Source organism: Chlorocebus sabaeus, chromosome 22 (assembly GCF_047675955.1).
Source record: "Chlorocebus sabaeus isolate Y175 chromosome 22, mChlSab1.0.hap1, whole genome shotgun sequence".
NCBI classification, from domain to species: domain Eukaryota; kingdom Metazoa; phylum Chordata; class Mammalia; order Primates; family Cercopithecidae; genus Chlorocebus; species Chlorocebus sabaeus.
The window spans coordinates 98,218,428-98,243,765 of record NC_132925.1 but is presented as its reverse complement, the minus strand read 5'-3'; the positions used below and the strand labels follow the sequence as shown (position 1 = coordinate 98,243,765).

At 38.8% G+C, this 25,338-nt stretch overlaps 1 protein-coding gene across 10 annotated transcripts in view; it reads right to left on the bottom strand.

The window, feature by feature from the left end:
* The window catches only part of ULK4 (unc-51 like kinase 4), a 702,682-nt gene that overhangs the window by 369,492 nt on the left and 307,852 nt on the right, over positions 1-25,338 (bottom strand). For all 10 annotated transcript variants that reach the window (XR_012090659.1, XM_073010314.1, XM_073010313.1 and 7 more), the window contains one exon: positions 8,614-8,662. Coding sequence is in view for 9 of the 10 variants with exons in the window: in XM_073010314.1 (XP_072866415.1) it covers positions 8,614-8,662 (49 nt within the window). In the remaining variant the exon portion in view is untranslated. The remainder of the gene's footprint in view (positions 1-8,613; positions 8,663-25,338) is intronic.

Here is a 25,338-nt window from a genome sequence, read left to right as displayed (position 1 = left end):
TTACAACAAAATTATTTTGGAGCAAAGATTTGCAAATTAATTATGAAGCCATAAATGTATAGAATAAAAGAAGAATATTTTATAACTTTTTGAAGGAGAAGAAGTCCTTCCTAAGTATGCTAGGAAACACATAAGCTTTGAGCAAAAACATTGATAAATTTGATTCTCATAATGAAAAGTAAACAGGTGAAAATACAAACAATTGACAATTTAAAAGACTGACAATATTCAATTGTGCTAAGGGTGTGGCAAAGCAGGCTGTATACCACTGCTGTATACCACTGTTATAAAGTTATCACCCTTTGAAGTGTAACATTAAAATATAAAGGATGCATATACTTCAATGTAACAATTCAACTTTCAAAAATTTATCCTATAGAAACTCACATAGGTAGACAAAGGTATGACAAAGATATTCTGTTCATTTTTTCCACATATTATAAAGTTGGGGAGAAATTTGGAACATCCATCAGTGGAGACTGGCTAAACAAATTATACTAAATACAATAAATATTACATAGTCATTAAATAGAATAAAAAATACCCATGGGCATACACATGGGCATAGGCATGCCTGCATGCACACGTATGCACATGCACACTCTACCACTGCTGCTATGGACATTATAAAGTAAGACAGATACAAACTAATATTCAGTATGGTCCCATTTTTGACAAAAGACATACAATACATGCATGAAAAATAATGAGGAGAACATTCACTAGCTATAAGTCATGAAATTATGGGAGACCAACACATGCTATGTTAGACATTTCTGTGTTATTTAAACCCTTTACGAGCATGTAGTGTTTTTGTTATAAAAAAAAAAGATAAACCTAAAATTTCTATGTAATAACTTGCCCTTACTGACTTTGTATGTCTTTTTCCAATTTGGTATCTCTAATAAATCCAAAATGTAATTTCACCTGCTAGAACTATTTTAAAAGCTCTACTTTTCCCATAAATCTGTAAACTGATTTAGTACATCAGATTTCCTGGTTCCGTCTGAAAATCCTTTGCAGCTCTGGGTAAGCACATAAATTCTTCTTTTTCTTGCCCATCCAAAAAAACAAATGTGAAGAGCATCAAAAGCAAATGCTACTAGATGTTTGCTGCTTTATTTAATCAAAACTAGTAACGCTTTGCTGACATTTCTACTTTCTTAAAAAGTGGATAATCTCATTTGTTTCTGTTCACGAATAAACTTTATAGGGTCCTGTGTTACTGAGTAATTTTGAGAAAAAGTAACATTCATTTGTGTCATATTGAGAATGAGTAATCACTGATTCCACAGTAGGCTTTTCCAGTAATTCTTTGCATTTACCATCAGTCATTTTACTTTGTTTCATCTATCAAAGAACTCCAAATACAAATGTTTTGGGAGTAGTGTGATTGAGCAATGCCTGACCACAGTAAGCCTTTTATTTTTTAACACAAGCCTGAAACCAAAGTTGGCCAATGTAACTGAGAGTTAGGTTATTCAGAGTTAGGGAAGAAGTTCAGTGCTATCACTTGCCATGGCCAGATTTCAGGGGAGCCACATCCACTGCCTTTTGTGAGTTCATCACACTGAAGAACACTGGCCCTTCTTACTATTTCATTTTCCAGTTCCTGAATCAATTAGAAGTAAAAACAAAAACTACAAAAGCTTCTGATCTTGGGAAGTACATTGTTCAACATCTTATCACTTATCTACTTCTCTCCTGTGTTTTTTAACTAGACTCTCCTTTACAGAGAAGGAAGAATATATATGTACTATTTCCTCAAAGTGAGCAGAACGTAGAGCAGAACTAGAAACAAGAATGATGATGATAAAACTCAAGATTCTACTGGCTTGGAAGAAGTTACATGTAACACATTCTTAATAGGTAACCTGTACCTGGTCACAGATATACTAAGCTCTATTTTAGCTCTTTTTTCATTGGGTACAATACGTGGTTTTTATCTCAATAAAATTTCTCTTTATTTGGCTGATTATGCAGAAACTAGTTATGCTTTATTTAGCCCACATTTACTAATATGTTTATTGCACTTAGTTCAGCCCATTTATTCAGGTAATGTGGAGCTGATCAGATTAAAGTTATTGTTCAGTTGTCATATGAGCAACTTCACTTCACTCAATCCAGTATCAATAGATTGTATCCCAGCCCAAGAAAGTTATTTTGCAAACATGTATTTATGACATAAGTCACCAAGAAGGGATTTATACAAATCCATTTTCATTCCCAAAAGAAACACCTCACATATACTTTAATGGCGGTCTATGTTAGCAGTGTATAAAGTCGTCTTTGTATACAACAAAAATTTGTTAGATGGTTCCATTCTTCAATTTTGAAAAGCCCTGAATGGGTAAAGATGTAGATTTATCAACTGCATTCAACAGGTGTTAATTGTATCAATTTAAAAGTATCTTCCTAAGTCAAGCATTTTGAAATTTTAATCAAATCTTGTTCTCTGTCCAGGCGCAGTGGCTTACGTCTATAATCCCAACACTTTGGGAGACCAAGGTGGGAGGCTGGCTTGAGGTCAGGAATTTAAGACCAGTCTGGTGAACACAGTAAGACCTCATCGCTACAAACACTAAAAAAATAAAATTAGCCAGGCACAGTGGCACACCCCTGCAGTCCCAGCTACTTGGGAAACTGAGGCGGGAGGATCGCTTGAGCCTAGGAGTTTGAGGCTGCAATAAGCTATGATCGTGCCACTGCATTCCAGCCTGAGTGACAGAGTGAGACCTCATCTCGAAAAGAAAAAAAAAAAAAAATAGTGAAGACAATAAAATTCAAATTTTTTTTTTTTTTTGAAACAGAGTCTTGCTCTGTCACCTCAGCTGGAATGCAGTGGCGTGATCTCGCCTCTCTGCAACCTCTGCCCCCGGGGTTCAAGCAATTCTCTGCCTCAGCCTCCCCAGTAGCTGAGATTATAGGCACGCACCACCAGGCCTGGCTAATTTTTTTTATTTTTTGTAGAGATGGGGTTTTGCCTGTCGGCCAGACTGGTCTCGAACTCCTGACCTCAAGTGACCCACCTGCCTCAGCCTCCCAAAGTGCTGGAATTACACCGTGCCCAGCCAATACACATATTTTTTAATCTTATTTTCTATTTTATTATAGAAATATTCGCCCATGTGCATAGCAAAATTTTGTTAATAGTATATTTAACATAAGCATGAGATTCTTAAAATAAGAAACTTCTCTTTTTAACGTACTCTAAGAACCAATATATATTTGTTGAGTTACAAGTAGAGTGGAGCAAATCTTGTAAGCCTGATGAATGCACAGGATTGAAAACATTCCTTAAACGTAATGTGACTGTCTGTCTATATGACATTGGTGTCTCAGTGATTAAATATTTTGGGCCTCAAGTGTCCATAAAGAGACTCTTTTCTAAAAATACAGTTGACTTGAAAGATTTACTGAAGCTTGCTTCAATTGCTACCCTTGAGAATTGTTAAAACAATATAATTGTCAAACTAGTGTATTGCTAATCCAATTTTTATTGTTAACATTTGCCACTGAAATTGCTCTTTAATTGTTTGTTTTGAAATAGACACATAAAATATCATGACAGCAATATTTTGGCATATATTGGAAAATCTGCCATGAATATTTTTTTCCAATAAAACAGAGGTTACCTATATAACTTGGCATTAAAATGATTTACTGAAGTAGGCCAAAACATAAACCACTGAAATAAATTGAAGAAAGATTAGAGTTATAGCAAACTCCAAAGGCTGATACATCCAAATTCACACTTAAGGCACATTTAAAAGCAACTTAAACTCTTTTGAAAAAGCGGAGAGAAAATATAAGTCCTCCATAGCAATTCTGCACTCAAAAGCCAAGACAATGGACTCTTCTGATGGCTCACATTTTTCAGGAACCCACATTTATTAAGCAAGTGCGGACTGCGTTAGTGCGGTAGACCGTGAAGACTGTATATACTATAATACGAATGCATTCAGCTTAATCCAGCGTGTGCTGCCTGAGCCTCCACTCCCTGTCCAGCACAGCTGCCTTGTGTTGCCAGCGAAAATGCAGAGGTCTCACCCAGGTGGGCTCTGCTTGGGGAACAACACCCAGCTCCCACAACAGCATTTTTTTTGTAAGCCATCAGCTACCTGGCTTTCTCCACTGTTTGTCCTGTTTGTCCTGCCAAATACCAAGAAACCTGAAGCTAGAGCTCAGCAGTAAAAACATTCTGCCCACTCTCTGCCTTGAATGTGATGTTAGAACTCCTGGGACATCAGATCGGACATCTGAGACCTGTTCTGTATCTTATGTTCCCGTCCCCACAGTCCCTTTGACTGATCTCAAAAACGTCACTGATGAAAACTTGCAGAAACTCCCAGAATCTAGTTTCCGCCCTTTCAATCTTCTAGTGACTGACGGAGCATGGACACTCAAGTTTCCAGTGCATGCCCATGACCCAAGCCTGATTCCTGCTGAGCCCCAAACCTGTAGCCAATCAGCCTGCCCCCTCATTGCACACGCCTCCTAAAGCACAGGGGTTCTGGACATTTGTTTCTTCAAGTAGAGGATCCTATCTGATTTTAAAGAGCATAAATTATTTGCAAAGCCAAACAAACAAGAAATAACCACAGTAAAAAGCCCTGTAGGATTTCATCCCAAACTACCCTTTACCCTCATTTCCTACCATTTCTCCATGGTCCATGCTCCCTATACTTGGGCACATCTAAGAACAGTCAGCCCTGCCTATCCATGGGTTCCACATCTGTGCACCTGACCAACCACGGATCAAAAATATTCAGAAAAAAAAATTTTAAATAACAATACAAGAAAAAGTAACACAAATTTTAAAATACAGTGTAACAACTATTTCCACAGCATTTACATTGCATTAGGTATTATAGGTAATCCAGAGATGATTTAAAGTATACAGAAGGATATGCAAAGGACTTGAGGATCTGTAGATTTTAGTATGAGGGTGGTTTCTAGAATCAATCCCACGAGGATACTGAGAGTCGAGTACACTCAGCATTGAGTACACAGACGTAGCCTTGCCATTCCAAGTTGAAGTCCCTCCTCCTTCCCTCAGAATACGTCCTCCTCTTCCCCCAAGGCCCTGTTCAAAGGTTACTCCTTCCGTGAGATTCCCCTGCTTCTCTCAGAGGTGGTCACTCCCTTCCCTGGGGTCCACAGCTTTCCACACCTACCTTCGTTAACAGCTCCTACAACGCTCCTACCTGATCATGCGTGTACACATCACTCTCTCCCTGCAACGTGAACTTAGAGGGCCTACCCATTAGCCCTCCAGACAGGAAGCAGCACTGTGCCTTCTCAGTAGGTAGTGACAACTGGAGATAATTTTTATTTTTTTTCCAAAATAATAAAAATTAATTTCAATTGGTTATCTATTTAACCAGTTTGAATTCATACTTGGAGCTCATAGTTTGCCACACAACTCCAGAAATGTCTGTTCTTCCTAAGATTTCCACTTGGCTATTTTGTACAGATAGGATGTCAAAATCAGAATTGTAGTTCCTCCACCTCATTTGCTTGCATAACTACAGGAAAAAACAGAGCAGCTGCCTGCAGATCCTGCCCATCAGAAAAGACAGGCTCACTTTCTTAATGGAAGACATCTAGGAGAGAAGCACATCATAGGAGAAACTCTAGAAAGGAAGAAGGAAGTTACAAAGCTCATAAGCAGGTTTTAAGTATATCAGACAGAAGCTGAAGAACAGGGATGGGCTAAGAGTGAAGAAAAAAGTCCATCAGGAGGTCACAGTAGACTACCAGCTAAATGAATGAAATGCTGTTTTGCTGTTTTCTTAATGGGTGGCCAGAAGGCATAAGTAGCAGCCAAGCATGCAGGGCCCCACACAATCTTCTCATTATGCCTCCTTCTGATCAAATCACTGCAAAGAAGCTGCCATATATATGCTAGACACCACCAAGGCCCTCAAACTTAGAAACCAAACCAAATTGAAATATATACTGTTTCCTTGAAACTAGAAATCCATCAGTTCTAAGATGCACCATTATTTTATCAAGCACTAAGAAAGAAAAATGCTGCCAATTAAACTATGACATAGTTTCTTATTACTTAGAATTTTTATCTTCTTTTTATTGAAAGAGCTCTTTTAAAGTTATTCAGACATAGATTTTTATAATATATCACTTTTAGGCATTTATAAAAAGGAAAATAAAACTGAAATAAATTGGTTAAGGCAATGACAACCAGGTCACCTGGCTGAAAGCAACTGTAAAACACCATTGATTTGGAAAGTATATCTCAGCTTCAGAAATGTTAAAATCTGGGGGAAAAAAAATGTGCATCATAGAATCAAGAAAATACTGTATTATATCTAGCTTGGTGACAACAATTTTAAAAAGACAAGTAATAGTTCACAGGATAACTGCTACAAAGACATTTCATCGACTGAAAAATGTATTTCTACACAGAAAAAAGTTGAGATTATTCAACTCAAAAAAGACAAAAGTAGAATAGGAATTTAATAATGTTCTTCAAGGACATCAAACTCCTGCCTCATAAAGCAGTGATTTCCAACACTTTTCTTCTTTACTTTTTAGCAGCAAGATCTCTTTTTCAGATAATGTCCTACAAGAAATCTGAGCAGGGAACTGTTCTGGTTAGGGAAAGAGCACCATCCCTGACATGCCTACAAGGCCACAGGGCTCAGGACTGGCTAAAATGGTGATCTGGAGGGTAGATGGCACCTTCTACCCATTCCCTATGACAACTACACCACAATGACAAGGGTTCAAATTGTGGCATTAATCAATTACTTAAACATTTATTATGGTTTGTAAAATACAAAACACTTGTTGGGTGCTCAGTACACAGAGATTAATCAAGTACAAAGGGGTTCTGGTAAACTACCAAAAGGAATTTTTTTTTTCTTTTTTTTTTTTTTGGAGACGGAGTCTTGCTCTGCCGCCCAGGCTAGAGTGCGGTGGCCGGATCTCAGCTCACTGCAAGCTCCGCCTCCCAGGTCTACGCCATTCTCCTGCCTCAGCCTCCCTAGTAGCTGGGACTACAGGTGCCCGCTACACCAAAAGAAATTTTTATGTTGAGATTTTAGACCTTGAGATGATTGCCAAAGGATAAGGTAACAACTTTCTGTCAGCCACAAAAGGAGTGATATTGATCTAACAGGTTAGAAGCCCTCCTGCCACAGCAAGAGGATGAATCATGTAGACCCATTAAGGCCCATTCTAGCTCCAGGATGTCTATAAAATGAGTCTCTTTCCAAATGCATTCAAATGTGGCTGAGTTCGGACAGCTTTGGTTCTTGCCCCATACCCAACCATGTGGCCAAACTTAGCAGTTTGCTAGACCACTGTCCTCCAAAACAAATCCAACTCCTTAACAAATTGGCAAATAATGTGTATCTGACTGAAGGTAGAAAGATACACATATCCATATCACTGGTGAAACTTTAACATCTCCAGTAGAGAGCTCTTGATCGCCACATTTCTTCACCTGCCTCTTCTCTGTCCTTTCTCTAAAATCCCTTTTTACAATTCTAAGCAACTCAGTCCAGGCACTAACTTTATATGTTCCACTCATCGAGGCAGCTGTCATCTTGTCACCTGAACGTGCTCTGGGAATAGTACCCATTCCCATTTCTACTCCCCATCCAATGCAAATAGCTCAGCAAATCCACTCAGCTCTTCTGAAAATCTGTAGCTAAGAAAAATAAACTTTTCACCATACAGACATGACAACACAAATGATTTTATAGAATACTATTTTAAGATGATTAAGGAAAGTTGATTTCCCATGTGTATGGTTATCAGACTATCACAACTAATGCTCCCCCACTGATGACCAAGGTAAGTTAGGCTGATCTGGAAGTGCCCCCTCTGTTGTGCCCTGTGCTGTTACTGAGCTAGGGAGGTAAAGTACTTAGGAGAAGAGGATAACACACCCAGGCACAAGAGAACCTTTCTTTGGCAATGGGCACTTGCTTGCAAGAACCAACTCAATTTTCAACCTAATTCACAGATCTGCATTTGGCATAATTAGAGATTTATCAGAGACAAAGAAAGTTGACCCTGCATCCCATTTTATTCTCTACACATAGGAAACACAGAGGAAAGATTTTCTTTAACAGATGGTTTTAAATTAAATTGTATTCTGTGAACAGAAAAATGGTGTATGGAAGCTAAGCTATTCTAAGTTCTGAAGAAGACAACTTTCTGACCACAGGCATAAAACTGCTGATCTGGTACGCAGTAACTGCAAAGTCAGAGGGTTTCATACTGAGCACCAGAAAATTCATATTGAAGTGTAGCAATAATCCTTCTTCCCTCTCTATACAAACCAACCTCAGATAACGTAATCTATGTCAGAAAATATACATTGTGTAATACAACAGAGCTAAAATGTAAAAGATTTGTGGAAAGAGGGCAGTCATTAACCAGTATCACTACATTAATTTCAGAGCTTGACATTCCTTTATCGATAAGGAAGCTGAAGTCCAGTGAGGTTAAGTGTGATGATGATGGACATACAATCCTTCAGGGCAGAGTCAGGGTTAGCAACACAGTCATACAACATGGTTAAAAGCTTTACAATTTTAAAATTTCATTTGAATTTCAAATGCACATTTCCATTCTTACCAGAGTTACTTCAAAAATGAGTGGGATCAGTTTGCTTTCTTCCACAAGTCTGTTAAAAAAAAAGAGATAAAAAGATAGGTACACATTAGACAATTCATATTTACACTGATGGCCTGATATAAAGCACTGCAGCCCCCATGTTTTATTGCTAAAATTCCATGACTAAGAAATAGTATGATTAAACATTCATTTCTAAGACACAACTATAGCTATTAAACAAGAAATATGAGGCTTTTTTGCAAGTGACTACTAGCTTAGCCTTATTGATGTGTAGCAAGTAAAATCTCAAATAGACTGGTATTTTTAATGTAAGAATTAAAATTCACAATTATTATAAAGACTATCAAAATAGGTAATATCATCTGAAATAATGTAACCAACCCTCTCTGCACTGTTAAATGATAAAATGACACACTGTAATTCTTTATATATGCCTCATTTGCTATCTTCTCAGCATTAACGAATTAATGTATGATGAATTTTAATGATCTTTAATTTTTAAAAAATTAGACACCAATCACCTGGTAGACACTAGGCACTTTCCCTCATCAAATCTAGTTATCAACTGACATCAATTGTAATAGAAGAATTTTTTCATAAAAGAGAAAACAGCCTTGATAAAACCTAAATCATTCAAAAGTCACAGTTTTGATTAAAAACAGTATTTGTGACATCCAGGGAGGGGCCAAGATGGCCAAATAGAAACAGTTCCAGTCTGCAGCTCCCAGTGAGACCAACACAGAAGGCGGGTGATTTCTGCATTTTCAACTGAGGTACCCAGTTCATCTCACTGGGCCTGGTTAGGCAGCGGGTCCAACCCACAGAGGGGCAGCAGAAGCAGGGTGGGGTGTCGCCTCATTAGGGAAGTGCAAGGGGCTGGGGACCTCCCACCCCCTAGCCAAGGAAAGTCTTGAGGAACTGTGCTACCCCGCTGGGTTACTACGCTTTTCCCACAGTTTTTGCAATCTGCAGATCAGGAGATTCCCTCGTGTGCCTACACCACCAGGGTCCTGGGTTTCAAGCACAAAACTGGGCGGCTGTTTGGGCATTCACCAAGCTAGAGGTAGCGACAGGAGGTTTTTTTCAATACCCCAGCAGTGCCTGGAACCCCATCTAGACAGAATCGAGGGGGCTGAAGCCAGGGAGTCAAGTGGTCTCGCTCGGCGGGTCCTACTCTCAGGGAGCCCGGCAAGCTAAGAACCACTGGATTGAAATTCTCACTGCCAGCACAGCAGTCTGAAGTCGACCTGGGGCAACTGAGCTTGGTGGGGGGAGGGACCTCTGCCATTACTGAGACTAGTAGGTGGTTTTTCCCTGACAGTGCTAAGGAGGCTGGGCAGAGCAAAGCAGCTGTAGCCAGACTGCTTCTCCAGATTCCTCCTCACTGGGCAGGGCATCTCTGTAGGAAAGGTAACAGCCCAACTCAGGGTCTTACAGACAAAACCCCAGTCTCCCTGGGACAGACCACCTGGGGGAAGGGGCAGCTGTAGATACAGATTCAGCAGATTTAATTGTTCCTGCCTGCCAGCTCTGGAAAGAACAGCTAATGATCTTGACAAGAGGGATTCTCCCAGCACAGAGCACCAGCTCTGCTAAGGGACAGGCTGTCTTCTCATGTGGGTCCGTGACCCCCGAGCCTGCTGACTGGAAGAAACCTCCAAATAGGGGTCAACAGACACCTCATACAGGAGAGCGCTGGCTGGCACCAGGCTGGTGCCCCTCTGGGACAAAGCTTCCTGAGGAAGAAGCAGGCAGCAATCTTTGCTGTTCTGCAGCCTCCACTGGTGATACCCAGGCAAACAGGGTCTCGAGTGTACCTCCAGCAAACTGCAGCAGACCTGCAGAAGAGGGGCCTGATTGTTTGAAGAAAAAGTAACAAACAGAAAACAACAACATCAACATCAACATAAAAAACCCCCACAAAAACCCCATCCAAAGGTCATCAAAGATCAAAGGTAGATAAATCCATGAAGATGAGGAAAAGCCAGCACAAAAACGCTGAAAATTCCAAAATCCAGAATGCCACCTCTCTTCCAGATGATTGCAACTAATCTCCAGCAAGGGCACAAAACTGGATGGAGAATAAGTTTGACAAACGGACAGAAGTAGGCTTCAGAAGGCAGGTAACAACAAACTCCTCTGAGCTAAAGCAGCATGTTCTAACCCAATGCAAGGAAGTTAAGAACCTTAATAAAAGGTTACAGGATCTGCTTACTAGAACAACCAGTTTAAAGAGAAACATAAATGACCTGATGGAGCTGAAAAACACAGCATGAGAACTTTGAGAAGCATACACAACTATCAATCGATCAAGTGGAATAAACAATATCAGAGACTGAAGATCAACTTACTGAAATAAGGCATGAAGACAAGATTAGAGAAGAAAGAAGGAAAGGAATGAACAAAGCCTCCAAGAAATATGGGATTATGTGAAAAGACCAAACCTATGATTGATTGGTGTACCTGAAAGTGATGGGGAGAAGGGAACAAAGTTAAAAAACATATTTCAGGATATTATCCAGGAGAACTTCCCCAACCTAGCAAGATAGGCCAACATTCAAATTCAGGAACATGACTAAGATACTCCTCAAGAAGAAACTCCAAGAAACATAATTGTCAGCTTCTCCAAGGTTGAAATGAAGGGGAAAAATGTTAAGGGCAGCCAGAGAGAAAGGTCAGGTATCTACAAAGGGAAGCTCATCAGACTAACAGTGGATCTCTCTGCAGAAACCCTATAAGCCACAAGAGCATGGGGGCCAATATTCAGCATTCTTAAAGAAAAGAATTTTCAACCCAGAATTTCTTATCCAGCCAAACTAAGTTCCATACGTGAAAGAGAAATAAAATCCTTTCCAGACAAGCAAATGCTGAGGGATTTTGTCACTACCAGGCCTGCTTTACAAGAGCTCCTGAAGGAAGCACTAAATATGGAAAGGAAAAACTGGTACCAGCCACGGCAAAAACACACCAAAATATAAAGACTAATGACACTATGTAGAAATTGCATCAACTAATGCGCAAAATAACCAGCTAGCATCATGATGACAGGATCAAATTCACACAGAACAATATTAACCTTAAATGTAAAAGGACTAAATGCCCCAATTAAAAAACACTGACTGGCAAATTAGATAAAGAGTCAAGACCCACTGCGGTGCTGTATTCAGGAGAACCATCTCACATGCAAAGACACACATAGGCTCAAAATAAAGGGATGGAGAAATATTTACCAAGCAAATGGAAAGAAAAAGAAAAGCGGGGGTTGCAATCCTAGTCTCTAGTCTCTGACAAAATAGACTTTAAACCAACAGAGATCAAAAAAGACAAAGAAGGGCATTACATAATGATAAAGGGATCAATGCAAGAAGAAGAGATACCTATCCTAAATATATACGCACCCAATACAGTAGCACCCAGATTCATAAAACAAGTTCTTAGAGACCTACAAAGAGATGTAGACCCCCAACAATAATAGTGGGAGATTCTAATAAGACACTGTCAATATTAGACAGATGAACAAGACAAAAAATTAACAAGGATATTCAGGACTTGAACTCAGCTCTGGACCAAGCGGACCTAATATACATCTACAGAACTCTCCACCACAAATCAACAGACTATACATTCTTCTCAGTGCCACATAGCATGCATTCTAAAATTGACCACATAATTAGGAGTAAACACTCCTCAGGAAATGCGAAAGAATGGGTATCATAACAAACAGTATCTCAGACCACAGTGCAATCAAATTAGAAATCAGGATTGAGAAATTTACTCAAAACCACACAACTACATCGAAACTGAACAACCTGCTCCTGAATGACTACTGGGTAAATAACAAAATGAAGGCAGAATAAAGTGATTTGAAACCAATGAAAACAAAGACATGATGTACCAGAATATCTGGGACACAGCTAAAGCAGTGCTTAGAGGGAAATTTATAGCACTAAATGCCCACAGGAGAAAACAGGTAAGATCTAAAATTGACACCCTAACATAATTAAAAAGAACTAGAGAAGCATGAGCAAACAAATTCAAAAGCTAGGAGAAGACAAGAAATAACTAAGATCAGAGCAGAACTGAAGGAGATGGAGACACGAAAAACCCTTCAAAATAATCAATGAATCCAGGAGCTGGTTTTTAGAAAAGATTAACAAAACAGATGGAACACTAGCTAGACAAAGAGAAAAGAGAGAAGAATCAAATAGACACAATAAAAAATGATAAAAGGGATATCACCACTGATCCCACAGACATACAAACTACCATCAGAGAATACTACAAAAACCTCTATGCAAATAAACAAGAAAATCTAGAAAAAATGGATAAATTCCTGCACACATACACCCTCCCAAGACTAAACCATGAAGAACTTGAATCCCCGAATAGACCAATAAGAAGATTTGAAATTGAGGGAGTAATTAATAACCTACCAACCAAAAAAAGCCCAGGACCAGACAAATTCACAGTCAAATTCTACCAAATGGAGCTGGTACCATTCCTTCTGGAACTATTCCAAACAATAGAAAAAGAAGGACTCCTCCCTAACTCATTTTATGAGGCCAGCATCATCCTGATACCAAAACCTGCCAGAGATACAACAAAAACAACAAAAAATTTCAGGCCAATATCCCAGATGAACATCAATGTGAAAATCCTTAAAAAAATACTGGCAAACTGAATCCAGCAGCACATCAAAAAGCTTATCTACCACGATCAAGTTGGCTTCATCCCTGGGATGCAAGGCTGGTTCAACATACACAAATAAATAAATATAATCCATCATGTAAACATAACAAATGACAAAACCACATGATTATCTCAATAGATGCAGAAAAGGCCTTCAGTAAGATTCAACATCCCTTCATGCTAAAAACTCTCAATAAACTAGGTATTGACGGAACATATCTCAAAATAATAAGTGCTATTTATGACAAATCTATAGCCAATATCATACTGAATGGGCAAAAGCTGGATGCATTCCCTTTGAAAACTGGCACAAGACAAGGATGCCCTCTCTCACCGCTCCTATTCAACATAGTATTGGAAGTTCTGGCCGGGGCAATCAGGCAAGAGAAAGAAATAAAGGGTATTCAAACAGCAAGAGAGGAAGTCAAATTGTCTCTGTTTGCAGATGACATTTTTATATATCTAGAAAACCCCATCGTCTCAGCCCAAAAATTCCCTAAACTGATAGCAACTTCAGCAAAGTCTCAGGATACAAAATTAATGTGCAAAAATCACAAGCATTCCTATACACCAACAAGACAAGCAAAGAGTTAAATCATGAGTGAACTCCCATTCAAAATTGCCACAAAGAGAATAAAATACTTAGAAATACAACTTACAAGGGATGTGAAGGACCTCTTCAAAGAGAACTACAAACCGCTGATCAAGGAAATAAGAGAGGACACAAACAAATGGAAAATCATTCCATGCTCATGGATAGGAAGAATCAATATCACGAAAATGGCCATACTGCCCAAAGTAACTTAGAGATTCAATACTATTCCTATCAAGCTACCATTGACTTTCTTTGTGGAATTAGAAAAAACTATTTTAAATTTCATATGGAACCAGAAAAGAGCCTGTATAGCCAAGACAATCCTAAGCAAAAAGAACAAAGCTGGAGGCATCATGCTATCTGACTTCAAACTATACTAAAAGGCTACAGTAACCAAAACAGCATGGTGCTGGTACCAAAACAGATATATAGACCAATGGAACAGAACAGAGACCTCAGAAATAACATCACACATCTACAGCCATCTGATCTTCAACAAACCTGACAAAAACAAAAATGGGAAAAGTATTCCCTATTTAATAAATGGTGCTGGGAAAACTGGTTAGCCACATGCAGAAAACTGAAACTGAACCCCTTCCTTACACTTTATACAAAAATTAACTCGAGATGAACTAAATAGTTAAACGTAAAACCCAAAACCATAAAAACCCTAGAAGAAAATCTAGGCAATACCATTCAGGACATAAGCATGGACAAAAACTTAATGACTAAAACACCAAAAGCAATAGCAACAAAAGCCAAAATTGACAAATGGGATCTAATCAAACAAAAGAGCTCTGCACAGTAAAAGAAACTACCCTCAGAGTAAAAAGGCAACCAACAGAATGGGATAAAATTTTTGCAATATTTCTATCTGACATAGGTCTAACAGCCAGAATCTATAAGGAACCTAAACAAATTTACAAGAAAAAAACAAACAACTCCATCAGAAAGTAGGCAAAGGATATGAACAGATACTTCTCAAAAGAAGACATTTATGTGGCCAACAAACATATGAACAAGAGCCATCATCACTGGTCATTAGAGAAATGCAAATCAAAATTGCAATGAGATACCATCTCAAGCCAGGTAGAATAGCAATTATTAAAAAGTCAGGAAACAACAGATACTAGCAAGGCTGTGGAGAAATAGGAACATTTTTACACTGTTGGTGGGAGTGTAAATTAGTTCAACCATTGAGAAAGACAGTGTGGCAATTCCTCAAGGATCTGGAACCAGAAATACCATTTGACCCATTTGGGTATATACCCAAACGATTATAAATAATTCTGCTATAAAGACACATGCACACATATGTTTACTGCAGCACTATTTACACTAGTAAAGACTTGGAATCAACCCAAATACCCATCAATGATAAACTGGATACAGAAAATGTGGCACATGTATACCATGGAATGCTATGCAGCCAGGAAAAGTATGAGTTCATGTCTTTTGCAGGGACATGGACGAAGCTGGAAACCATCACTCTCAGCAAACTAACACAGGAACAGAAAACCAAATGCTGCATGTTCTCACTCATAAGTGGGAGTTAAACAATGAGAACACAAGGACACCGGGAGGGGAACATCACACATCAGGGCCTGTCGGGGAGTAGAGGGAAAGGGGAGGGAGAACATTAGGACAAATACCTAATGCATATGGAGCTTAAAACCTAGATGATAGGTTGATAGGTGCAGCAAACCACTATGCTACATGTACACCTATGTAACAAACCTGCACATTCTGCACATGTACCCCCAAACTTAAATTAAACTAAAAAAAGAACATTTGAATCTCTAAATACTCTTTTAGTCCAGGGTTCAGCAAACATTTTTTCTAAAACAGTCCAAATAGTTAATAGTCCAAGTATTTCAGGCTTTGCAGGCCACACGGTCTCTATAACAACTACTCAACTCTGTCATCATAAAGTAAAAGCAGCCATAAAGAATATAGAAAGAAATAAACATGGGTATGTTCCAATAGAACTTTATTTATAAACAACAGGCAGTGGGCCATGTTTAGGGGAAAGCTATAGTTTGCAGGTTCCTGCTTCAGTCCAAAAAATAAAATAAAATCATATTCCTTTCTACTATTTTATTAGAATTTTGTATGAATTACAGAGCTTAAGACAAACATGTTGCATATGTTGTAGGTATGTGCAGTTTGTCTATTTCACAGAAAACACCAGATATTTAATAGTATGATTAAATTCTCATGGATAGAAAGGGAATTTTAACATCTGGCCTCCCAGGAGTTTGTCTATGATAATACATTGATAAAAGAAAACCCTATGAGACTAACCAAAAAAGATCACAGTGTTTACATATATTTGTGAAGGGAAAATGAGATACAGAGATTTACCAAAGACTGAAGCACTTAGAAAGTCTACCTTGATGTCTAGCAAAAATAAATGTGATTACTATTCATTGCAGCATTATCCACAATAGCCAAGATACGGAAACAACCTAAATGCCCATCAGTGGATGAATAGAAAAAAATGCAGCATATGGAATACCTGTTGGCCTTAAAGAAACAAGAAACTCTCATTTGTGACAATATGGATGAATTATCCTAAGTGAAATAAACCAAGCACAGAAAAACAATTACTACATGATCTCACTTATATGTGGACTCTTAAAAAAGTCAAACTCGGAGAAGTAAAGGGTAGAATGGTGGTTACCAGAGTGGGAAGGTGTGGACAAGAAAAGGAGAGATATAAATCAAAGGGTACAAAGCTAAGTTAGACAGGAGGAATTAGTTAGTTAATAATAGTGTAGTATGTACTTCAAAATTACTACAAGAGTAGATTTTAAGTGTTCCCACCACAAAGAAATGATAAGTACGTGAAGTGATGGACATGTTAATTAGCCTGATTTACTCATTCCACAATGTACATACATATCATAACATTACACTCTATGCCACAAACACACAATTAGAATTGTCAGTTAAAAATAAAATATAATTTTAAATAAATAATGTTGATTAATTTTAAAAATAAATAAACGTGATCAGTTCTGTAGTTTCAATGAAAAAAGTTTCGATGACAAATGTTAAGTTCATTCATATTTTCTCTCTTTCCTGGGCAATTGAATGAAGGCCCAGATGTGAGGCTGAGGCTCGTTACATCATGCCTAGGTAGGACAGGAAACACACAGACTCAAAACCACAAACAACTTCAGGCCCAGCACATTCACAGTCTTCTTCCTCGGTTTCCTTAAATTTGTCTTCTAAAATTTTTATGATATATACCATTATTAGGCCTGGGCTAAAATAGCCAAGCACATACATCTCAGAGTTGCCCTGGCAATCAAGGCCAATGAAGTCAGAAGAAATAAATGCCACGACTTCTCCAATGGTACCTGGAAGATCCAGAGCATCACTCACAACACCGACCCTTTGATGGTAGTATTTTAAACTATATTCTACTAAAGCATAACCACACAAAACTATCTTAACTCCTTCTTAAGAATTGCAGCTAGTTCTTCTCCAGGTCTCTGCATAATGCGCAGGCTGGCCTGGATTACCTCTTAAGTCTCTTTGACTATAAATGCTAACATCCCATTCTCACATTCTTCTGAATACAATATACCGTAACAATTTTTGTTCTTTGATTTGACTAATTACGTAGCTCTAAACATAATTTAGAGCTACATAAATTATTCCTGAGTAAATAAAAAGAGAATTCAAGCTAAGTAATTTTTAAGTTAAAAAAAAATCTGCATTGTTTTCTATAACTTATGAACTCACCTCAAATGTAATTTCAACAGACGTATGCTAAAGCAAGTAAGGAAGAAGGGTGGCTGCAAACATTTACAATTCTCTAAGGCAAAATTTTTCTAAATTGTGAGAAGTGATCAATAAGTGGACAATAAGATGAGTTTACTGGTTATTGACTAGCATGTTTTTAATTAAAAATAATAAAGAATATCCAAAGGCATCGCATATAGTATTGTTCTGTAATGTACTGAGTGGTAGTATAAAATGCTTTTCTTTTTTTTTTAACCATGAATTGAATAACTTTTGATAAAACATCTGATATCTACAGATTTAAGGAGACTGCTTTAGAGAAAATATTCATTTCTCTTTCAGTATGTCCTTAAAATGTGATTTTTAAAAAATCAGTCTCCTTACTTTAAGCATCTCCTCTCACGCAAGCATAGGTCCAACTGGTGGAGACAGTGGTCAAACCCCAACGCGCTCTGAGTCATAGCACCATCTACTCAGCGCACTCTTCATTTGATGCGGACTTTGGAGAGCAACTCCAGTGCTTAGCCTCACAGAGGCAAAGGAGGATGAGGCTTACCACTACTAAAAGTTGATGTTGTTGATTTCTAGAGAATTATCAGACAGCGAGTATTCAATAATCATAGCAGATCTTAGAAAATAATGATGCAGGGATATTGGTCTAAAATTATCTTTTTTTGTTGTATCTCTGTCAGGCTTTGGTATCAGGATGATGTTGGCCTCGTAAAATGAGTTAGGGAGGATTCCCTCTTTTCTATTGATTGGAATAGTTTCAGAAGGAATGGTGCCAACTCCTCCTTGTACCTCTGGTAGAATTCGGCTGTGAATCCGTCTGGTCCTGGACTTTTTTTGGTTGGTAGGCTATTAATTATTGCCTCAATTTTAGACCTATATCGCTGATGAACATCGATGCAAAAATCCTCAATAAAATACTGGCAAACCGAATCCAGCAGCACATCAAAAAGCTTATCCACCATGATCAAGTGGGCTTCATCCCTGGGATGCAAGGTTGGTTCAACGTACGCAAATCAATAAATGTAATCCAGCATATAAACAGAACCAAAGACAAAAACCACATGATTATCTCAATAGATGCAGAAAAGGCCTTTGACAAAATTCAACAGCCCTTCATGCTAAAAACGCTCAATAAATTTGGTACTGATGGAATGTACCTCAAAATAATAAGAGCTATTTATGACAAACCCACAGCCAATATCATACTGAATGGGCAAAAACTAGAAGCATTCCCTTTGAAAACTGGCACAAGACAGGGATGCCCTCTCTCACCACTCCTATTCAACATAGTGTTGGAAGTTCTGGCTAGGGCAGTCAGGCAAGAGAAAGAAATCAAGGGGATTCAGTTAGGAAAAGAAGAAGTCAAATTGTCCCTGTTTGCAGATGACATCATTGTATATTTAGAAAACCCCATCATCTCAGCCCAAAATCTCCTTAAGCTGATAAGCAACTTCAGCAAAGTCTCAGGATACAAAATTAATGTGCAAAAATCACAAGCATTCTTATACACCAGTAACAGACAAACAGACAGCCAAATCATGAATGAACTCCCATTCACAATAGCTTCAAAGAGAATAAAATACCTAGGAATCCAACTTACAAGGGATGTCAAGGACCTCTTCAAGGAGAACTACAAACCATTGCTCAGTGAAATAAAAGAGGACACAAACAAATGGAAAAACATACCATGCTCATGGATAGGAAGAATCAATATTGTGAAAATGGCCATACTGCCCAAGGTAATTTATAGATTCAATGCCATCCCCATTAAGCTACCAATGACTTTCTTCACAGAATTGGAAAAAACTGCTTTAAAGTTCATATGGAACTAAAAATGACCCCCATTGCCAAGACAATCCTAAGTCAAAAGAACAAAGCTGGAGGCATCACGCTACCTGACTTCAAACTATACTACAAGGCTACAATAACCAAAACAGCATGGTACTGGTACCAAAACAGAAATATAGACCAATGGAACAGAACAGAGTCCTCAGAAATAATACCACACATCTACAGCCATCTGATCTTTGACAAACCGGAGAAAAACAAGAAATGGGGAAAGGATTCCCTATTTAATAAATGGTGCTGGGAAAATTGGCTAGCCATAAGTAGAAAGCTGAAACTGGATCCTTTCCTTACTCCTTATACGAAAATTAATTCAAGATGGATTAGAGACTTAAATGTTAGATCTAAAACCATAAAAACCCTAGAAAAAAACCTAGGTAATACCATTCAGGACATAGGCATGGGCAAGGACTTCATGTCTAAAACACCAAAAGCAACGGCAACAAAAGCCAAAATTGACAAATGGCATCTTATTAAACTAAAGAGCTTCTGCACAGCAAAAGAAACTACCATCAGAGTGAACAGGCAACCTACAGAATGGGAGAACATTTTTGCAATGTAGTCATTTGACAAAGGGCTAATATCCACAACCTATAAAGAACTCAATCAAATTTACAAGAAAAAACCCCATCAAAAAGTGGGCAAAGGATATGAACAGACACTTCTCAAAAGAAGACATTCATACAGCCAACAGACACATGAAAAAATGCTCATCATCACTGGCCATCAGAGAAATGCAAATCAAAACCACAATGAGATACCATGTCACACAAGTTAGAATGGCAATCATTAAAAAATCAGGAAACAACAGGTGCTGGAGAGGATGTGGAGAAATAGGAATGCTTTTACACTGTTGGTGGGACTGTAAACTAGTTCAACCATTGTGGAAAACAGTGTGGCAATTCTTCAAGGATCTAGAACTAGAAATACCATTTGACCCAGCCATCCCATTACTGGGTATATACCCAAAGGATTATAAGTCATGCTGCTATAAAGACACAAGCCCACGTATGTTTACTGCGACACTATTCACAATAGCAAAGACTTGGAATCCACCCAAATGTCCATCAGTGACAGACTGGATTAAGAAAATGTGGCACATATACACCATGGAATACTATGCAGCCATAAAAAAGGATGAGTTTGTGTCCTTTGTAGGGACATGGATGCAGCTGGAAACCATCATTCTCAGCAAACTGTTGCAAGAACAGAAAACCAAATACCGCATGTTCTCACTCGTAGGTGGGAATTGAACAATGAGATCACTTGGACACAGGAAGGGGAGCATCACACACCAGGTCCTATTGTGGGGAGGGGGTAGAGGGGAGAGATGGCATTAGGAGATACACCTAATGTAAATGACGAGTTAATGGGTGCAGCACACCAACATGGCACATGTATACATATGTAACAAACCTGCACGTTGTGCACATGTACCCTAGAACTTAAAGTATAATAAATAAATTTTTAAAAAAAGAAAAGATTGATGCAAAAGGCTCTTTTACTATTGGGCTCTGTTGTGGTTGGCCACCATGACTTAAATCATCTGCATCATTTTGCTACATGCGCGTGTTATACCCTAAATCTGAAAAGAATGAATTGTCTGTAATTTACGGATAGCCTGAAGGACAAGAAGTGAAGAGATTCACCTAAATTTTTTTAAACCAAAACCAAACAAAATGAAGATCTTTTTGAAATGATCCCTGATCTTCAAAGGATTGTGAACATATTAACTCTGTTACAGTATACTCTTCTTCCTTTATTTTAGCCAGCTAAGCACACTGTATTTAAGTAACTCCAGATGAGTAAACTGAAATATACTTCATTTCCCAAATGCAGTTTCCAGGACCACTTTACCCTGGGGTTGGTTGGTTTGTTTCCCCTTTAATGGTGCCATTTAATGACAGATTTCATGTGGTTAAAGAGTCTCCCTTACAAAGTTTGGGTTCAGAAATGATTTTGTATATCTGTGGTTTATATTATTAACAAAGGAGGCAGTGTTTCAATTACCAAGTTTGGAATAAACTTATAAAAACTTTTAGAATACATTATTTCACATTCTAACTCCCTCCTGTGCCTAAATGGTACCCTTAATGTTGGAAAAATGTTTTTTAATTTATTTATTAATGTTCGATAGTCCAAGTGTCAATACACAGTATTTTTAAATGTCATGTATTTAAGTACTATTTAAATAAACTATGTATTTAAATTATGATAATTATTTAGTTGAGACTCATCTATGGAAGCTACAAGCACAAATTGATCTTAAGATGATTTTGTCACAAAAGATGCTGTGATTATTAAATAATTAAAATGCATATTTTAAAGAATGAGTCAATAATTTTCATGTAAGAAAGTACACTTGCTTTTCTTTTTTCTTTTTTGGGATGGAGCCTCGCTCTGTTGCCCAGGCTGGAGTGCAGTGGCGCAATATCGGCTTACTGCAAGTTCCGCCTCCCGGGTTCACACCATTCTCCTGCCTCAGTCTTCCGAGTAGGTGTGACTACAGGCGCCCGCCACGACGCCCGGCTAATTTTTTTTTTGTACTTTTAGTAGAGACAGGGTTTCACCGTGTTAGCCAGGATGGTCTCGATCTCCTGACCTCATGATCCACCCACCTTGGCCTCCCAAAGTGCTGGGATTACAGGCGTGAGCCACTGCGCCCTGCCGAAAGTACACTTGCTTTTGAGGTAAAGTCATAGCAGTGGCCTGTGGAATATGGTGGCCTTGGTCTTTCTCTATTTTCTGGCACAGCTGTATTTCATATGATTGAAAACAAAGGCTAAATATAAAGTAAATCTGATAATATTTAGATATAAATTAATAGCTACAATTTAGGAAAAGTAGGAATAAGGAGTTTAACTTCATTTATATTCAGAGAGATAAAGAAGTGGGTTGAGCTAAATCTCATACCATTATTAACATTTTCTAACTTTCCTTTAAAATTTCAAACTTCTGCCTCAAGGCCATGTAGGGATGAACCAAGAATAAAATTAGGAGGAATGAAGTCTGTCCTGTCCTACCCCACCTTAGTCCTATTTATTCAGAGAGCAGAGGAACCAGGGGAAGGGAGAGGTCAAGAAGGGAAAGAATCTCTGCCTGTTCTGAGCTCAGTTTTGCAGGACAAAGAAATCAGCTCCCCCAAGGGTGACAGGACAGGTCCAAGGAGATCACTGGGTTGGTCCATGGAGCTGCCCTGTCTTAGGTTCACTTGCTTGCCTGCATCTTTTATCTACTCATAAAGAGTAGACAAGACACATGAAGCAAGACATATGACGCAAGAGGCGTTAAGTCCAGATCCACTGTCTCTTGACCCCCCCATCCAGCAAGGACACACTGTCGTCTCCAAAGGGCTTCTCCATCTCCATCCACCTTCTCTGCCTTTCCAGCATCCACCTTGTCATACAGTTCTTACTTAGCATAGAGACTTGATTTTCTGGAAACTACCTCTGTATTTAATTTATGATTAACATTACTGAGCTCTTGCTATGGGCTAATCTTATAAACTCAAAGTCCACGCCCTCAAACTCAGAGTCAAGCAGGTTAACAGACATACAAACAAATATGAAAGTGGAATTGGCCGGGCGCGGTGGCTCAAGCCTGTAATCCCAGCACTTTGGGAGGCCGAGACGGGCGGATCACGAGGTCAGGAGATCAAGACCATCCTGGCTAACCCGGTGAAACCCCGTCTCTACTAAAAAAATACAAAAATCTAGCCGGGCGAGGTGGCGGGCGCCTGTAGTCCCAGCTACTCGGGAGTCTCGAGGCAGGAGAATGGCGTGAACCCGGGAGGCGGAGCTTGCAGTGAGCTGAGATCCGGCCACTGCACTCCAGCCTGGGCGACAGAGCGAAACTCCGCCTCAAAAAAAAAAAAAAAAAAAAAAAAAAAGAAAGTGGAATTAACTTCTATCACAGATATGCATGTATGCACAGGATGTAAGGGAACAAACATGAAGAAACCCTAGCTAGCCCAAACTGGTAAGAGGAGGCATTCGCGAGCCTTCAAAGACAGTAGGAATTGGCCAGTTACGATGCGGGGAGGGGCAGGCGTGATAGAGGAGGGTAAGGAGGACTACCAGGAGAGCACTGTAAAATGTCAGTGTGACAACAGATGGAACAGAATGATGCAGCCTTGAATGTCATGCTAAGAAATGCTAAGAAGTTTGGGTTTTACCCTAAAGGTTATGAGTAACCTCTGAGGATTTTAAGCAAAACGATACCACAAGATTTGCTGTGCAAACTCCAATCTGATTGTAACAGGAAAAATAAACTGGAAGAAGAGCAGTCTAGAATATTGCTATTTAAAGTGTGGTCTGCAGACCAAAGATAGCCTACCAACTGTCACAAGTCTATGATAAGATAACTACAGAAATCTGAAAGATAGTTTACGTCTGTTGGCTCTAATGATAAAAAATTTGAAGTTTGTGACAGTTTTAAAATATGGCCCCACCAAAATATGAAAAACAGGATATTTGTACAGTACCTCCCCATAAGATATTTATAGTATCTGAGAAACCTAGCAGACACCACCAAGGGAACAAGTTTCACATCGCAGTAATAAGACATGTGGCCATGGTATACACTCCAATATGATGCACTGAGGAGGGGACAGCATCGCTTCCATGTTATTCTTACCAAAAATGCATGACCTCAATCTAATCACGGAAAAACATCAGACAAACTTAAATTGAGGAGCATCTTACAAAGTAACTACCCAGTACACAAAAATGTATTACGGTTATAAAAGACAAGAAAAGGCTGAGGAACTGTTCCAGACTAAGGAAACATGAAAAACAAATGTCATGTGGGATCCTAGATTAAATCCTGAACCAGAAAAAGTATATTAGTTGGAAAATGGGCGAAATTGGAATATGATCTACAGTTCAGTTAACGGTATATCAACATTAATTTCCTGATTTTGATAACTGATAACCGTTCTATGGCTATGTAACATGTTAACATTAGTGAAAGCTGGTTGAAGGGCACATGGAAATTCTTTCTACTACTTTGACTCTGTAAGGTTAAAATTATTTAAAAATTTTAAAGTTTTTTAAAATGACTTCTGATTTATTTGACTCTTCTCCGAGAAGAAGGATTTGTGTCTTCTTCCTGTGAGTCTGGGCAAGTTTAGGAATGCTTTGACCAAGAGAGTAGCATAGAAGTGACACTGCGATTTCTGCCTATATTCTGTGTGTCTTTTTTGAATTTCATCTTTATAGTGTTTTATAAAAATATTCTAGTGACCTTTTACTGCATAACTAGCTACTCGAAACTTAGTGGCATAAAGCAATAACCATTTTATGAAGTTCATGGATTCTGTGGGTCATGAATTTTGGCAGGACACAGTAGGGATGACTTCTCCTTGTTCCACGATGTTGGCAGCCTCAGCTGGGAAGACACAAAGGCTGTGGGGGATGGGAACAGCTGGGGGTTGTGATCACCTGAAGGTTTCTTCTCTCGCACTTCTGGTACCTGCGCCAGGATGATTCAAGGAAGGTTCAGTTAATTCTGTTGACTGGAGCATCTATCTATAGCGGTACTCTCCATGCAGCTTGGCCTCTCTTTGCATGATAGCTGGGTGCCAAGAGGAAGCATCCAAGGAGCAGCATTCCAAGAGAACCAGATGGCTTTTCTAACCTAGCTTTGGAGGTCACAACATCACTTCCACTGTGTTCTAAGTGGGCATGTGCAAGTTACGAAAGCAGTCCAGATTCAAATGGGGTGCAACTAGACTCCACCTCTTGATGGACTATGGCATAGCTACAATACAGAAGGGCATGTGGGATGGGAAATATTATTACAGACATCTTTGTAAAATATGATCTACCACA